Source organism: Macadamia integrifolia, chromosome 2, assembly GCF_013358625.1.
Source record: "Macadamia integrifolia cultivar HAES 741 chromosome 2, SCU_Mint_v3, whole genome shotgun sequence".
Taxonomy (NCBI): Eukaryota; Viridiplantae; Streptophyta; class Magnoliopsida; order Proteales; family Proteaceae; genus Macadamia; species Macadamia integrifolia.
Genome location: NC_056558.1, coordinates 10,938,472 through 10,957,250, shown reverse-complemented (window position 1 = coordinate 10,957,250; position 18,779 = coordinate 10,938,472). Strand labels below are relative to the sequence as shown.

Sequence of the window (18,779 nt, the reverse complement as noted above, 5' to 3'; positions counted from 1 at the left end):
CCCTTATAAAAGGTGAAGTTACTACTATGTCCTTCACTTAAAACCAGCAAAAAAACAGAAAATCCCAAAATCTTTTGTTCTTCTTCAACCTTTGGACTGGCAATCTCCGCTAGATGAGAGATGGAGAACAAATCTCTGGCGAGGCTCAGATCACACAGACAAACTTTGGTGAGTGAACACTTCCCCTGTTCCTGATATGTTCTGTGTTCAGACTGGGTTTGTGGTTGGGATGAGGTTGTGGCTTTATAAATCCCCTGTGCGTCGAATTTCCCCGATTTAGGGTTTTCATTATCGGTTTGTGGCTGGGTGGGTGCCACTGAATCTTCTTCCCCTCCTATTTACAATTCATAAACCTATAGCAGCATTTGAAAAACAACACAACTTACATGTGGCGGTTTGAAATATTGTAATTATTGGTTGATCAGGTTCATCAAAATTAGTTTGTAATGGAAGGTTTAAGCCCACTCAAAGCAGGAATATCAGTTCCAATTGGATGATCTTAACCTCTTAAGCCTGTTAATTTTCTGGGTAGCCCTGCTTAATGTCTACTTTTCTTACTTACTTCCAATAGAAATTGGAAAAATAAAAGGTTTATTCATAGAATAGTTAAGGGGGCGTTTGGTTCGAATTATCCATCGGATCAGATCCCATGGATTATGGATTCTGGATCTAACTCATATGAATGAGTTTCTTTGGAATCATTTCAACTCGGTAAAAAAACGGTTTGGTTACTCTGATTCTATCACTTGATTCTAAGTGGAAAACTGTTTGGTTACCCTGATTCTGTCACTTGATTCTAAGTGAAAACTGTTTGGTTACCCTGATTCTGGGCATTGATTCTGAGTGTAAAACTGTCTGGTTACCTTTGAGTCTTTAAACCCATGTTCTGTTGAAAAAAAAAATTCCCACAAACAAAACCTAAATATACAATTTGGTCCACACATGTACTTTATTTTTAATTTTTTTTTCCTTTTCTTTTTTATGGTAATATGTTAAAAAAAAAAAAGTGTAACCCTAAACCTTTAAGTCTAATAGTGTAGTGCAGTAATTTATTTTTTTTATTTTTCATTTTTATTTTTTTTATTTTTTGTAAATTGAAGAGGCAAAAAAGAAGAACATTACAAGACATGATTGTATTGTAGTTCATGTAATCGAAATAGGTATCGTGTACCATATAATTCAGATCTGAAAATAGCCCAAACCAGCGGATGATTTGGTTTATGGAGATAGATATGCTTCAAAGTGTTTATAAACAACAATCTCCAAGCAAGAAGCCAGTAATATAGGTCCTTAGGACCAAATGAGAGAAGAAGCACGTAAATACTCGAATATAGTACTGAGTCCATCCAGGTACTAGTAAATGCTAATTAAGTCTTTCTATCAAAAAAAAAAAAAAAAAATTAAAAATAGATAATGAACTCAATATCATTACAATGGCTTCAGACTTTTCTTTCTAAAAAGTTCCAAAAAAGTTCATCATACATTTTTGTTTAAATCAAGCTTCTTGACTACGTCAATAACATCTCTCAACATCCTCATATGACCCTCAGATTCTTTTATTGCACCGTTCAAGTATCCTTTGATATAATCTGATGAAGGGGAAGGAGATGATGAAGTTGATGTTTCTGAGCATAGGGACCTAGGTGGAGTCTGGTAAGTATCACAACTTGGGCTTGAACTTGATATCCATTCAAACATTCCACAACCTTTGTTTTCAACCTATAAAGCAAATATAATCATTTTATAAGAATACAAGAAAATAAACATTCAAATCTTAAACATCTGAAAAAAGTTTACAAAATTAAATTAAACAAAAAATTTAAGAAATTCATACCCCAGCTGATTGTGGACAACACCAAAAATATCGACCATAATTTGCACTTGTTTTCGCAGTTCTGACCTTACACTTACCGTTCCCACAGTCACACATCTTAAGATGGTCAACCCACATGAAGAAGTGGCAATTCATTGAATATTTAAAAAATTTCCTTCCAACATGTGACCCTGACTTAGAAGTGAAAACTGAGCAACCTTTCCCACAGTAATCACACTTTGCAATATCACAAGCGGATATATTCGATGTCATCCGTAAGTTAACACAAACATTTTCAATAGTCTATATGCATAGAAAATATTATTAAGTACACCCCCCATATGAGTGTGATGGACAAAAAATAGGAGACTTCAATGGCACGTAAACCAAATAAACTGGCTTCCTATGCGCTCCCTATTTATACCATACCAAATAAACCAAAATATAAATGGACAAATAAGAATGATGTTGTCCATATTTAAACCTTGAAATCATTCAGATAGAAACATATGAAGAACCATTGTCTTAACCTGTCTTAATACTACATTTAATCCATTGTCACAGACTTGACATAAACCAAAAGTTACTTAAACCAAACAGATACATTTTCTTGCTCAATAAAACCATCGTCGGATATCCATCCAAACACTTACTTTTATCACCTCAATTCTTCTCAATCTCTGGCAAGTACATCTCAAGCAGATTTCGCCTATCTTCTACTTTTGTTCCCAATAAGATAATGGCAGAATTCCGCTTGGCCATGAAATATTCCTTGGCCTCAAACTTTTGTTGAAAATTGAGGTCTGGAATGGCATCAACATCATCTATAATGGCTCTCCCAAATTCAGACTGAGATTCACTCATTACCATCTTCTCGATTGAGTTAGCAATCTGTTTCAATGGACTTACCACCTTTTCAGCTACACCCTTCTTCCTCTTTTCTCTGCCACTATTGACGGACCCACGAGGTCTTCCTCGCGAACGGCTGGTACTACCAATGGGAGTGGAAGGAACACTTTATTTTTCTTCAATAGGTTCATAGTCAACACCATCATTGTTCCCTATTCCCTCAACATGAGTACCTGTCACGTCCATCATAACTTCAATGGCAGCTTCAGAGGGGAATGTTGAATCATTCCCAGTTGCCATCTCTTTCCTTAGCAAAGCTCCAACTTCAAGGTGAATTGGGAGCACACTATGTTCCTTCCAATACTTTTGTTCTTTTTTCTAGCAATATAAAGGACAATGTCAATGTGCTTATGTTGTAAGTAAGAAAAAAAAAACACAATTATATTGAAAGAACAATTTAAAGAATCCCATTATACCCTATAATCATTCAAGAAGTGTTGAGGAGCATCAAATCTCATATCAGATGCATTCCAACCCAATCCACTTTGCTTCTGTAGGCCACTCAATGCTCTAAACCTTTGCTTCCAAATCCGGAAGTGGTTTCTCACTTGTTCAGAGTCGTAACTAGTAAATAATTTCTCCTTCAGTTGGTTGGCAATTTCAATGAACTGCTCCTTTTTCAGTCCATTATCTCCACCCTTACCACTCTTGTACTGCTTCAATACACACTCCAACATGTAATGAGAAACGGTGCTAGACCATGAAGCAATGTCCTGTGACCTACTATTAGAATCTCCTGTTGGTTCCATCACATCAAAACTAACAAAATACACCATATACAATGTGAGTATATTTCATTAATACCAAGTAATCATTAACACTTACTACTTGGGAAATTCATAAACCTAATAGTTGCTTAATAAAGATAATAGTCCACATACATGCATCCCACAGCACAAATTTGACACCAAGCAAGAAGCCCAATTACTAATTGAGAGATCCATAAACCTTGTACTGCAATTTAGTTAATAGTCCAGCAACATGCATCCCACAACACCAAAATTTAAACCAAGTAATAATAACAATTACTAATTGGGAAATCCATAAACCTTATATTGCAATTTATATAATAGTCCACATACATGCATCCCACAACAAAAAAAATTTAAATCAAGCAATAATAATAATTACTAAATACTGGAATCCATATACCTAATATTGCAATTTAGATAATAGTCCACATACTACAATAAAATCTGCTTCCAAGTATATTTATTCAGTCATCCCAAACTATGCAAAAAAAAAAAAAAAATTTAAATTTGTCCACATCAAAATTTACATTCCAAATTGCAATATTATCAATAACAAATATTCTAGTTCTTCAATACTCAATCTGAGTTGGACAAATCGGCTGCAACCCAATCAGCCCACATATGGTCAGCAATTTGTTCTCGAAATAGATCCCAATCACCATTCTCCAGCACATGATCCTCGCCATCAGAACTATCATCTTCAACATCATCGTTTACTTGGTGAGAGGTGGATTGGGTACTAGTACTAGCTTCTTCAACCTCTTCATCCTCTTCATCAAGCCATCGTTCTTCTTCTTCAACATTATTCTGTGTAATAATGTGGTTATGCAACAACACACATGCCAACACAATTCTGGCTTGTGTTTTGAAAGGATACTCTGGTTGGTTTTTCAGGATCTTGAATCTTGACTTCAGGAGGCCAAATGAACGTTCAATCACGTTTCTTAATTGTGAATGTCTCAGGTTAAACAATTCCTTTTTATCAGTTGGTGACTGATCAATATTTCTCCACTCCTTCAGATGATATCGAACGTTTCGATATGGACGTAAGAACCCCTGTTGGTTAGCATACCCAGCATCAACGAGATAATATTTACCTCGTGGCAACACCAATTTTCCGTCGCCGTCTCTGTGTAATGCATTGTCTAAGATTCGAGCATCTGATGCTGATCCTTCCCAACCAGAAAGAATGTAAGTATATTTCATGTCAAAGTCACATGCAGCAATAATATTTTGGGAAATATCACCCTTTCTATCACGGAACCTCGGATGGTCGCTTAAATGCACCCACGCAGGGATATGGGACCCATCTATGGCTCCGACGCAGTCCTTGAAATAAGGGTAAAATCTTCCTTCATTATTTGTTATCCGATGATGCACTGCGACACTTGGAGGTTTCAATAGTATCGGGTACAATTTAATGATTGCTCCCAATACAATGTTAAAGTACCTACTTACAGTCTCACTAGAATGTCCAAACTTGTGTGCAATGACATGATTTTTAACATTGTGTCCTACTGTATGTAGAAACATAACTAGTTGTTCATTCACTTGCACATATCTGCTATCCCTCAGTAGACCCTTCTCCCTAATCAAATGACTTAAACTAAAAAAAACCCTCTTGCTTAACCTTATTTGTTATTGACATGTTTTATCAGTGTGACCGATAATTCTCTCTGTTTCAATAATACCACGTAGGGGTTCACAACGGTATGGCTCTTTCTTCATATATTTTTTTATATACTGATCGACTGCTATAACAACAACAGTCGCTGCAAAGATTATGATTTTCCTTCGCCTCCTGTAGCCTTCATCAAACTCCATTGTAAAAGTAAATTTACATTTAAATTGAAAAAACAATAAATTGGTGCTATACAAAATTGGAAATGGTACTCATATTGTCTTCTACTCACCTATCTTGGAATCACTATACAAATTTGGAAATAAAGTTTTCAAATGCAATTCATGTTTGATGTAGAACAAAAAATTAAAAGATTCACACATGACAGAAGATAGGGGACTCTTCCTAAATCGTAACAGACATCAAGAGCTCATGTAATGGGGTAAAAAGAAGCAATGGCAAAGAAAAAACAAATTGTTACTGAGTACCCACGGGAAGGTTGTGAGATTCAACCTTTTTTTCTGCTTCCATAACATACCATGTCAGATATTCATCTGTCTACATGACCCAAAAACAGAACATGAAACCAAAATTCATGGGATTCATATTACTAGAAATAAACAAATAGAATCATAGTAATAGGAGCAGATAATTTTATGGGATTCATATTACTTATAAGAAATTGACTGAACTTATTTCTAAGTTTGTTTTTTCAAACCAATTTTGATATCTTAAATAATTTGATGTGTTGATTTTTTTTCATATCAGTTTTGATATCCTAAATAGTTTTCTGGGTTGATTTTCTACTTTTAACATTCCATTATGAGTTAACCTCCTGTCCAGTTTGGGGTTCCAGAATTTCTCACTTGATCATGAGGTAATAGCTGTTTCCAGTTGTCTGTGATTAGCTAAATGGTTACTTCTATTTCATTGTTTTCTTTTCCTGTAAAATTGACTTATTTTACACCTATATTTGTAAGTTAGTAAAGTTGGAATCTGCAGGTCCTATAAGTATGATAATTAGGAATTTTTCTCCTCTCTATCTGGTTCTTGACACCCACCATATGTTTCCGGAAAATTTGAATGGAAAGTAAGTTTCATTCACTTCTTGTTTGTTCATTTAAGCATTACATAATTAAGACTGACATTGACACAAATTAATAAATAAATTGCTGAAGAAATATTGATTATTTCTTAAAGACGTGTTTTAAAATCTTTCTCTGCAGGTATAGATCTTGGTGATCTAACCCTGATGCCATTTGCCAGCATTTTTTTTCAGTGCATTTGCAGTTTCTATTCATGCTTTATTAGGTCAAAAAGTTTGGAATATGCCTTAAGTCAGTGACATTAATGGTGATGGTAATCAATTCTGCATCTGGGAGAGAGGGAATGATAAGATAGTCATTACTTCTTGCGTTTAAAGAGTAGCATCTCTAAGTTGATATAATAATTAAGAAGAGTATCATGTGTTGGTTGATGTGATAAACATAGAAGAAAGTTTTGTATAACAAAATACTCTGGTCAGCATTTCCATATTCTTCTTAAGAATTTTTTTAATCATCAGTGAGATTCTCTGGTGACATTGAAACGTCTAAAAATATCATTTGGGTTTTTTCTTTTTGCACAATAAATTTTTCAACAGCAAAGATAAACAGCAAGAACTGGAAACCTTCAAGAAAATCATCTTGTGATTAATTTTTATGAGGTTTAAAAGAATTGGCTTGGAAGGGTTAGTTTTCTTCTTCACATGTACTGTATATTGAAATCCAGATACTGTCTACCAGTTTGGGAAAAACTCAGTTTTGGCAGAAATTTACAAGGAAAATTTGTAGAGCTGCCAGGTTTACATATCTTTACGCTGTATGCTACTCTTTGACCCTAGAAGCATGAAAACCTCATCCTTCTGTCTATGGTTCACTTTGTAACAGTGATTGTTGGTTTGAACATAAATCTTATTATATTTTCCATGATATCTGTGTGCATGTGGTTTAAATTAGTCCCTACTGAATTCTTGAGTTTGTGATGGTCCTTTTTTCCGCCCTCCCAAAACTCTACTTGGACTAATTCAGAGTCTGAACTTATCAAAATTAACTTTTAGAAATGGTTGCTTGGCTTGTTTCCCACTGTAGAGTTTCAGAAAATCATGTCTTTGAAATTTTTAATGGAGCTCCTGTTCATCGACTCTTGGTTTGTTTCCCATTGAGCTGGAAATCCAAATTCAGTGGCTTTGATGTTTTTTAAAAAAAGGTATTTTTAGCTATTGCATTGAAAAACATGAGGAATTTTTGTAATGTGACAGTAAATTTATTGTGCCTTGGCATCCTTCCTAGTTACTTTCAAATCAGTTCTTGTTGATGTTTTAAGTTAGATGCAATGAAATCAATTTTGTTTTCAATTATTCAACTTACAGTAAGAAACATATCACATAATCATATACTGTTTCACCATAGAAGAAGAAGAAGAAAACACTGAAACAGAATTTCCATTACAGTAAGAAACATATCACATAATCATATACTGTTTCACCATAGAAGAAGAAGAAGAAGAAGAGAAGAAGAAAAAACTGAAACCGAATTTCCATTACAGTAAGAACACTCATACGAAGAAGAAAAAAATCACATAAGCATCGAAATCTAACCTTAAATCAAGCTTCGATTCTAGTTCTTCAAACTTGGAGTCGATCGTCTGATTTGGAAATAGGGTAAACCCTAAATATGAAGTTTACAACCTGAAAAATAGAAACCGAACTTCAATAATCCTAATAAAACACAAATGTAGCCCAATAATACAAAGAAGAATACAAAGAAGAGGGGAATCTCACCTTCAATCAACTCGGTTTTAGGTGTTCTTCTCATATGCGAGCATCTGTCATGGACAGAGGGTAAATGTGAGAAACCCTAAACACAAAAAAAGAAGAAGAAAAAGAGAAGGAAGAAAGAAGAAAAATAAGAAGAAGAACAAGTAGAAGAAAACGAAGACGAAGACGAAGAGGAAGAAGAAGAAGACGAGGAAGAAGAAGAAGATGAGCGGAAGAAGACGAAGACGAGAAAGCAGAGGAAGAAGAAGAAGAAGAAGAAGAAGAAGAAGAGGAATAAGAAGAAGAAGAAGAATAAGAAGAAGAAGAAGAAGAAGAAGAATCGCAGAATCGCAGATTTACCTGTTGCTTCACTCGTCGCTGAACCTCGGTCGGACTTCACCGTCAGAATCGCTGGAAACCGTGGAAATGAACTCCAGTTGAATCCATGGCTTTTATACGAACCCAATAAACCGTGACTCGATTCCGGATTAACCTATTGAGGTTAATCCAGATGAATCATGGATTTTAGTTGAAATCCCTGATTCTACTGGCCACCATGACTCCGAATCGATTTTTCACAAAAATGAACCAAACGGTTTAAATTTAATGGGAAACTGATTCCCTGGGATCTGGTCCGATGGATAAATCGAACCAAACGCCCCCTTAGTAATCCAATGAATCTGATTGATGTCCCAGAAGAAGTAAAGAGGTATATTAAACAAAGTGTTCCCACTGTCTTGGAGTTTCAGATTCTTTATACTATAAGCCATTTGTCCCATATGAACTGGATGTCTGCAATAAAATTTCATCCTCACTTTTCAAACTTAATCAAACATAGATATACAATTACACCAACGTTTGCTTAGAAAATAACTAGAAAGATCGCAAAAGAAGAAGAAGAAAATCGGTAGGAGAGCAGAGAGGAGGAGGTGGATCAGAGGAGGCCGGACAATGACAAAATCAAACCCCAATATTTACTTTTAGTTATTGTCTTCTTCAACCAAGCAATTCCCCCAAGGTCGCTAAAATTGCTAAAAAGATTGCTTGCTGAGATATAGAAAAAAAAAAAATACTACTTGCATAGGTGTCGCGTCCACCTTCTCCATTGGTTATCTCTTTGGGTTTTGATTTCTACATGAGTATAAAAGGGTATAGTGATCCCCTCAAGATTATCTTTATTAAAGGGGTAATATAGTATTTTACTGTATAAAAATAACATTAATTTTGGTAAAAATTACTAAGGGTACCAGCCCTCCACTTTCTAAAAGAAAAATAAAACTACCACCCCTCAATCTTTTTTCATAACCCCTTTAAATCAAGTAAATTATTTTCAACTGTTTGATGAGACCAAATATATTCCCGTCCTTAGCACACCTAAAGAGTATCCACACTACTGATGGCCAATCGCCAAAGTGGCACCTCGGCCCCTCCTCATGCCGAGCAGCCACCTCGACCCCTCATCATGCTGAGTAGCCACCTCGTCTTAGCTTGCGACCGACCTGTCACCTTGGCTCGGCACAACCAGGCAAGGCGCCCAGAAACGTGCACGCATCTACTCCTACATTTAAGGAACTGACCTCTGATTATAGGAGCAAGACCACGCCACTACACGTCATCAGAGGCATCCACCCCTCTCACGACTCACACCTTCGAGATAAAAGAAGAATATTCTTGAAAGATGCCTTGAAATGTGGAATATTCCTGGAACCAGAGACTCATTATCCTTAAGGACTCCACATCTAGTATGACACTTCATGAACGTTTCCTCTTTCTCTACTTCATCAGCAGCCTATAAATACAAAGGTAAGCCTCCATTATGGGGATCAATCACTTATTTATTGAATAACTCTCTTGAGTATCTGTTGTGGAAAGATCTGACTTAGCATTGGAAAGTCCTTTATCGGGTCAGTCCAGCCCTCTCCTATCTTATCTTTCATGTAGATTTACTGTAGCATTAGGAACTGCAAAGAAGATCGGCTGGTCAATTTTTACCGCATCATCTCCCATTAAAGAGTCATTCATCTTAAACAGGAGGATGGAGGTTGGAATGTCAAATCCACAGTGGATCTAAGAAACAAAACAAATATCGATGGTTATTGATTCAATTGATTTTGATAAATGGAGAGTGGCTTTATAAAAATTACAAGACAAATTCAAGTCTATAAATGATCAATAATTCCCCCACGTTTCTCTATACTCTATGGACTCAATATGAACTCATTTTTAAACACACACCCCCCCCCCCCCCCCCCAAAAAAAAAAAAAAAACAAAAGACAAAAGGCGAAGGGAAAATCCCTTGAGTATGGGTATGGGAAAGTTTAGCAATTTTTTTTTTTTCAAAAGTTGAGTGTACAGTGATCCTTATGGCACTGGTTTACATGCATGAACATATATTGAGTTAATGCCAATCTCAATTTTAGGAATCAGTACCATGACCGATATTGACACCTCATCAATATGGATCAACGTATACAAAATGAGGCAACTGACATGATCGCCAATATTGTGAACTAAATTTTACACTCATTAATTGCAGGTAGGGGATGGTTAAGTTTGTTCATCCACACGATATCATACATTCCTTGACAGTGTGCCAGGAGATAATTATTCTTTGATGAAACTAGTAATGGTTGAAGCTAGAGGTGCAAAGTTTGTCCATATGAGCCCAAGGCCAACCTAGACCCATTCCGAGCCTGATAAGGCTTAGTTTTCTTCTTTCTTTACTTTCCTTCGCATCCAAACATAGCCCTATGTGAGGGTGTGCTATATTCCTAGTTATTAAATTCTATGAATTATTCACGAATAATTTGAGGGTGTGCTATATCCCTAGTTGTTCAATTCTCCGAATTATTCGGGATTAATTCTACCGAACATAAATTTACCGAATTTTATGAATAATTCTATCCGAATCAAATAAAAATATCTCGAAATTTATAGACTTTTTTTAAATTCACGAATAATTCGGTCAAACTGAATTGTATCCAAATTATAACCTAATTTTATCCCATGTTAAAAAAAAAAAAAAACCTTTGTCTTGACTAAGTCAATAAACCTTTAGAAATAATGTGGTTATTATGTATTTATTATCCTAATGTTACTTTTTTTTTTTTTTAATAGAAACCGACAAAGCTTATCTTTCCTGAGGTAATCTCACACTTCTAACACGACAAAAAATCTCTCACCCCATTTTGCTTTGACTAAGTCTTACTGGGGTTACTCTCTCTCTAGTCTTTAAGGTAAACATGCATGGTGGGTGACGTGGGTCCCCAGTTATTAAATTATTCGAATTATTCACGACTAATTATACCGAACAAAATTTTACCGAATTTTACGAAAAATTATGTATGAATCCGAATCAAATAAAAAAAAACCAATAATTTTATATACTTTTTTAAAATTCACGAATAATTCGGCCAAACCAAGTTTTATCCGAATTATAACCTAATTTTATCCCATGTTAAAAAATATATATATATATATATATTGAATAAGTCAATAAGGCTTTAGAAAATAATGTGGTTACTATGCATTTATTATCCTAATGTTACCTTTTTTTTTGTTAATAGAAACCGACAAAGCTTATATTTCTTGAGATAATCTCTCACACTTCTACAAAAAAAAAAAATCTCACCCCATTTTGGTTTGACTAAGTCTTACAGTCGTTACTCTCTCTAGTCTCTAAGGTGAACATGCATGGTGGGTGACGTGGGTCTAATTGAATTTGTGCTAAGTTCCCCCCTCTCAGTCTCTATTTATCTGATTTAACTATTTGAGTAATAGGAAATGAGTTTATAAAAAAAAAAAAAAAATATAATATTTTTTTCTTTAAAATTTAAAATTTCAAATTTGATATCATTTGTATGTTATATACATATGATAATTAATAGATAATATGAAACAAGTATTGCAAATATTAAAAATAACATCCGAATTTTTTGTCCGCTTTTTATTTTTGTAAACGAGTAATACCCAAATCCGAATCCGAACCCAAATTTTATTATCTCCGTTTTTTTGACCAAATCGTTGAATTAATAAAACACATTAATCCGAATAATTCTTCATCCGAATAATTCCCCACTCCGAATTTAACAACTATGGCTATATCTGTCTGCGTGGACATAATTTTCTCATTTTATTAATATAAAACAAGAAAAAACCATTCCCCGTTTAAATTAATGGAAAATGTTCTATTCTACACGGTCCAGAGTCTCCAGACCCAAGTGACGGTGCGTTTCCTTCGCCACTTCGACCCTCTAGAAACATCGAAACATGGAATTCGCGCCCACATTTTAGTTTTTACTCCCCCAAAAGCCAAAAGTCGAATTCAAATTTCTGGATCTCCTTTCGTTTGCGGTTCTTCAACTCCGGGAAATCATGGCTAGGGTTCCCAGCAAGCATAATCGTGATCAAGCGCCGGTATGCTCTCGTTATCCATTATTTCTTTTCCATTCGCTTTTACATGTTCGATTCTTCGGATTGATACAGTTCAGTAGTAATCTGTAGAGGGTTTTATATACGACAATGATGAATCATAATACTGCGGGTATTAGAGTGAATTCATAACATGGGTTCCTGGAAATGAAAATGACATGCAGTGAAATCTGTTGTATTTTATTGAGCAGATGAGTCAGAATTGCAGAAACTGATCATATGTTTAACGCACAACTTCCTGCATTTCTCTTGATTTCCGTTGGCGTTTCCTTACCTCAGGATTTCCAGGGATTTTTGAACGACTTGCAAGACTGGGAGCTTTCGCTAAAGGAGAAAGACAAGAAATTGAAAGGTCAAGCTCAGGGACAGAAAAAAGCGGTAACACACATACTTCACCTAAATTATCCATTTGCATTATGCCTGTTGTCTTCAATTACTATAATCCGCTATTCCGTTGTACCAGCGTGACCCCTAATTTGAAGACTATGCCACGATACCAACTTCCCTTTGATTTATTGATTATGAACTCAAAAGAGAATCCAGTGCACAAAAACCAAAGCAGAAGTGAAAGAGGAGAAGTGAGTGATAACTATATGAGCTACAATTTTTTATGCAAGACTCGCATTCTTAATGTTGAACTTAAGACTAACGCATATTTACCCAATTACGGATTAAGAAATTCCAAAGAGTGGATGCCAAATTTAATTAAATCTTCCCATTGACTTAACAATACAGATGCCACAACGGTCCAACACCCTCTGACATATTCTAGGCAGCTTGACATTGGAAGTCATTCATTCATATCTTTAGAAAGTTAAATGAATAAGCCCCCTATAAATGGGTTCCAAAATCAAACCAAGCAAATAACTGGTGGCCTCTGAAAAGCTTGACCTGGAAAAAGGTGGCAAAATAGACCTAAGGGTCAAAACCCCAAAAGGGATACCTGATTCTTGACTTCTTGTTGGAAGATATTGAACTAGAGTCCTAGGTTTAATTCTTCCTTCCATGCTCATGCATCATATCACCTCCTCAAAACGGGCTCTATTTAAGTAAAATATCCAAGACTGGAAGAGGGAGTTCTTAAATTGAAAATGTTTCACATATAATCTTGCGATATTATGTCATTAAAACCTTGTTTGCTTTTCAAAAGTATCTTGTTTTTGGTTGTTACTTTTCAAGCACAGTAGAGTTTAATTTCAAATTCATTTCCCCCAACTTATTATTTATCATATATGTTTAAATTTATTTCCATAATTGGTATTTGATTAGTTGTTTAGTGTGGTTTGTTATGACCTAAAGTTCTGTTTAATCCAGTTCATTGATGCCCCAGTTTTCATAGTTTCTTATAATTAAGTTTCATCAGTTTGACAGTTTATATCTCGTTAGAAATCACTGGGAATAACTAAAGAATTAAATCATAAAAATATATAATGCTTCTGAATTATTTTAGTGTCAGACAGTACACTTGTGGAATTTGCTAGGTGTACAAGTTCATTTTCTTCGAACAATAGTTTGATTATTTTATGGGCCTTCTTACACTGAGGGAAAGTGTGAAGCATGCAACTTTCTACCGGGAGTTTGTGTCATCTGTGAGACAAAGATAATGAAAGAACACATAGGTTTAAATTTCATTAAAAATTGAATTTTAATTGTGTTCCTCATCCAACCTCTGAATCTTTGTACTACTATTATCATATTTGTCATGGCGTCTAGGTGACCCAAGGCGTTGGAATGAGGCCTGGACACCAAGGTGTGGCCTAGGCGATTATGACTATTATAAAGTTTTAATGAGTTTATTTAGTATTTTTCTCATTGACTACTAGTACTTTTTCTAGGGTCTGTGTGTGTGGATGATTTGTTACTCATGTTTTTTAATGAACATTTATGAAGGTGTCTTCATCTCGGGATACTGGAAAGTTTGGTGGAGATAAAGAGCTCTCAAACAAAATCTTACCAGCTGATTATTCGATAAAAAATGCACACGGATATGATTTCGCAAGAAACTTTGGTGCAATGAGCCATATGTCAAGTGGCTTTTTGGATGAAGAAAATTCTCCAGATGCAGCTTCAGAGAAGGAATTGGTATTGCATATAAATTTATTGATTTGTTTCATTATGGATGGAGAAGCCTATCTATTGGCTAAGGTTTGCCATTTTGTCCCCATTCACAGGGAAATGAGTATTTCAAGCAGAAGAAATTCAAAGAAGCAATTGATTGCTATTCGAGAAGCATTGCATTCTCACCTACGGCAGTGGCTTTTGCAAACAGAGCCATGGCCTGCCTCAAAATCAAAAGGCCAGTTGTACTTGCTGATTTGTTTTCTTAATCTATTATATGCGATTTTTCTTTCACATATCATAATTTTTATGATCCTGTCTTATTGTGCAAAAGTCAAATGTACAGGATTTTTGCACACCCCTGAAAAGTTATTTTCTTTTTACCTCCTTTTTTTTTTATAGATTTGAGGAGGCTGAGAATGACTGTACAGAAGCCTTAAATCTAGATGATCGCTATGTAAAAGCATATTCACGGCGTGCAACAGCCCGAAAAGAACTTGGGAAGTATAAAGCATCCATGGAAGGTATATGAAAAACTGAAATATTATTTTATTTTCTATTTCAAAATCTAATGTGTTTCATTAATTAAATAAAAAATTACCTTTTGTGCTACTTTGCTGGTGTTATGGAGAACTCCAATTATTGTAATGAATCTTATGATTTACGAATTTACATGATCTAATATGAATATCTAACTACAGATTCTGAATTTGCACTGAGGCTGGAACCCCAAAACCAAGAGCTAAAAAAGCAATATAATGAGGCAAAAGGATTGTATGAGAAGGTGAGAATTTCTGCTACTATCTTGATATGTAACATCTGATGTTTATCTTTGCTTTCTTGAAGGTCCCTGTATGATGTTCTTTGGTTAGGGGATCCCCAAGGCTGGGCCAGTCTTACCGTCCATTAAATTTTTGAAATTTTCACCAATATCTCTTTGCTTTCTTGAAGGTCCCTGTATGGATCCCAAGGCTGGCCCAGTCTAATCTGTCCATACGATCTGATTGTCATCTCCTTGTTGGGCTCTTCTCCCCCAAAGGGGGGGGGGGAGAAGATACATGATTTGGGACCTCTGATAACTCACTATGTTGTTAACATTTAAGAGGAATGCTCTGTCTTCTCTAATTGAGCATTAAACAATATATCTATTGATTATGGTGGTCTGATTAGTGAAGGCCTTTGTTATGACTTGTCTAAGATGTAGCCCTTTGGGTTGGTTAATTCAGACTGATGAGATATCTGCTGTCCAAGCTATGGATGTTGGCAATACCCAAAAGAAACATTGTAGGAGTGGGGTTAACTTCATTTGAATAAAGCGTATGTGCAACTTCCGTAGTTTTAATTTCCTTTTACCCATTTTCATATTTCTTTTTTGCACCCTTCTAATCTAGTGCCACAACCAAAATCCTGTTCCAATATACAAGAGTATGGAAAGCTGCTTGGCTGGTTGGTAATCTTGACTAAGCCACCTCCTTACTTATTGATCCTTTTATTTTTTGTCCCGTACCTTTTGTATTAATTTTCTCTGCATGTTGTTTTGCTTGATACTGAAAGTGATCAAATTGAAAACATTGTTGGTTAATCCTATTGTATCCTTTGTTTTTCACCACTACATACAGCAGGAAGGATTATTTTGATAATTTATTCTAGGGTAGGATTACTTCCTCGCTTGGTGCTTACATGGATCTGGAGTTCCTTTTTCCTATGTGCCATCATAGATCTAGAGGTTTGTTTTTCATGTCGGCCATTTGTCCTTGGGAAGAAGCATATAATTTATTTCCTCCCATGGCTTTCCTGACCTTTGGATTGTGGTGATGCTAAATATTGAAACCTAGGAAAGAAGTTACTTCATAAGAGACACCACCAACTATAGGGCCATCATACACTCTTACCCCACAACCTGAAAAAATTCATAATAGATAATAACTCACTACGTGATTGTCTTATAGCTTCCATTTCAACTTTGCAACAGATATCAAATTTGTGGAAATATTCTGCTTTTTATTTGTGCTGAACATGCTAGTATGACCTAGTTAATTTCTTGAAACCTATGCTTGGTAGATTAACATTTGATTGTGATTAATGAAAGTGACCATGTAGCTGATCTTTTGGAACATCCTGTCCAGGAGATTCTCACAAAGGCCTCTAAAGTGGTGAAAAACTCCATTCAAAGGGCACCGCAAGTTGAATTCAAAGGTGATCTTCGGAGTGGTCATTTGGTCTCTAATACCTCTCCAAAGATTGAATTGGATCACAACAAGGTGACAATAATTTTGATCTTCCTTCCTCAAAGCCTTGAATGCATGTTGTGGAATTTATTTTAAAAAAAAAAAAAAAAAGTTTTGTGATATATCAAAAATGACATAGGGTGTTCATCTTTTTTATTTTAATTTTATAATGGGTACACTATAGAAAGGGGGGAAGGGGGGAGGGGGAAGGTAACAGCCAGTAGACTCGAATTCGAGATCTCCTGTTTAGCCTGCGCTTATCACACCACGATCTCACCAACTGCACTAGGCAGTTGTTGTTGGGTGTGCAACTTGGGGTGGTCTGGATTGGGCAATTGATGAATTTTAAGTAATGCCAGGCTTGAGGCCTAGCTTGATGTATTTCAGATTTAAGGCGGAATTTCTCATGGCTAGTATTTTTTTCAATCAAAATGTTGTTTGCAGACCCCAAAAAATCACGTATTCCTCAGGTCATTCTCTCTCCATGGCATAAGTTTCAGCACTATGGTCCTATGCCATGTGGCAGAAAAAGAAAAACTGAAGTTCATTTTTGTACTGCACGACTGAAATTCTAGGTGGGCAATGGGGATAATGTGGACAATGAAACTTGCCAAATGGCCGACCCAGAAATAACTACTTACAGGCCATATATGGGTGGGTTAAACTTGAAGTAGGAGGACAACGATTGCTGAGAAAGATAAGTAAGTGCACCTATGATGTTGGAACAATATTTTGTACATCATTGATATTTTAGAATCCCTATTGCAGGAGAACAATGTGAAAGCTTGGGATATAACTATGAGGAATGGAAGCAGCAGTGGGGGACAAGAACCTGATGGATCTCTAGAACATGTCACCCTGAGTTCCACAGCAGGCAATTCAAAGGTTTTACCATGAGATCTTTGATTTCTGTAGAGTGCATTTTATTTTTATTTTAATGACGAGGAGTGAGTTCATGTAATAGAAGACCTCACAACGATCTCACTGGCAAAAAATTTCGGCCCAAACAAATGAGGAAGTACAACAAAAGGTGACACTAGATTTATGAGAATGCCATTGTAACGCTAAGGCAGTTTTGTAATTTTAGGAACTTCTCTGGCCTTTTTGAGTTTGAAACTTGACCAGTGAGATGTGTGTGATGTTCTATATCACATCTAATCATGGATCCACTTGCATCTATCCATGTATGCCACATGGCAAGTTTGAAATTTGGGTGAACCTGTAAAGTTCACCAATCCGAGTGAGTGTATAGATCCCCTCACCAAATGAAAAAGACCACACAGTGTGCCAAATAAATTAACTGCTATCCAACTGTTGGATTCAAAATTAAAATATGTTATGGTGAATCTGGTGACTAACTCTTCTCCAATGGTATCTACTGTCTAAAAAACTCTACTTTGTACAACTTCCTACTTTGAACAAGGAAATTCTACTTTGTACAACTGAACAAGGAAAAAACTTTATGGCCTTCATCTTATGCGTTCTCATTTATTTTATCTGTTTACCTTCTCCAAGTAAATGCCCTATCACATATTGCAGTTTGTGACAATTATTCCGTTCCACCCCCCAACCCCCAATTCCTGCTACTATGGAAGCTTCATTTTGTAATTTTTAGAAATTTTCCCTACAAAGCCTTTTTGGGCTCTAGAATTTTGTGTTATTTCTTTCTTCTTGATCCATTCTGCAATTTCCTCTAACTTGAACTATAACAGAGAAGTGCTATTGGTCCTAAGCAACAACAGTTCAGGATGTCAGTGCAAGAACTTGCTTCAAGAGCTGCTTCTCGAGCCATGGCTGGAGCTGCCGAAAACATTACACCACCAAAGTCAGCTTATCAGTTTGAGGTTTCGTGGAGAGGGCTATGTGGTGATCGTGCACTACAGGCTCGTTTGTTGAAGGTTTGGCAGTAATATTTTTTATATCCTTGTCTGCATCAGCTGTCATGGCAGATATAATGATGTCTATTGCCCATTGAGGGAAGGCCTCCTTGACTGGTGTCTTGGCAAAGCAGCCCATTATGGTCCTTTATCTGCCTTGTGGAAGTTTTGTTAGTGCTTAAATTTTGGGGACGTGTGTATGAAAGTGTACTAATGTGGGAAGGTTTGGTAGAGATAACTTCTTCCATGTGTCAGAATAATGCTTTGATTGATTGTTGTAAAAGCTTTTTAG

The 18,779-nt window shown here is 35.8% G+C and overlaps 1 protein-coding gene and 1 long non-coding RNA gene across 5 annotated transcripts in view; one reads left to right on the top strand and one right to left on the bottom strand.

Moving 5' to 3' along the window:
• Positions 1-1,559: 1,559 nt before the first annotated feature.
• Positions 1,560-8,304, bottom strand: LOC122088935. The gene is made up of 4 exons (XR_006143193.1): positions 8,253-8,304; positions 7,917-7,960; positions 7,734-7,823; positions 1,560-1,719 (listed from the first exon to the last, which is right to left on the bottom strand). It is a non-coding gene; the product is annotated as an uncharacterized LOC122088935 (long non-coding RNA).
• Positions 8,305-12,096: 3,792 nt separating this feature from the next.
• LOC122072226 (RNA polymerase II-associated protein 3) overlaps positions 12,097-18,779 on the top strand; it is a 10,317-nt gene continuing 3,634 nt past the window's right edge. For 2 of the 4 annotated variants that reach the window (XM_042636797.1, XM_042636796.1), the window contains exons 1-9: positions 12,097-12,309; positions 12,516-12,702; positions 14,215-14,406; positions 14,496-14,620; positions 14,785-14,906; positions 15,084-15,166; positions 16,509-16,643; positions 17,379-17,495; positions 18,323-18,508. In XM_042636797.1, the coding sequence (XP_042492731.1) occupies positions 12,544-12,702; positions 14,215-14,406; positions 14,496-14,620; positions 14,785-14,906; positions 15,084-15,166; positions 16,509-16,643; positions 17,379-17,495; positions 18,323-18,508 (1,119 nt within the window). In that variant the 5' untranslated portion in view covers positions 12,097-12,309; positions 12,516-12,543. The remainder of the gene's footprint in view (positions 12,310-12,515; positions 12,703-14,214; positions 14,407-14,495; positions 14,621-14,784; positions 14,907-15,083; positions 15,167-16,508; positions 16,644-17,378; positions 17,496-18,322; positions 18,509-18,779) is intronic. The other 2 variants (XM_042636800.1, XM_042636798.1) reach the window with 2 other exon arrangements.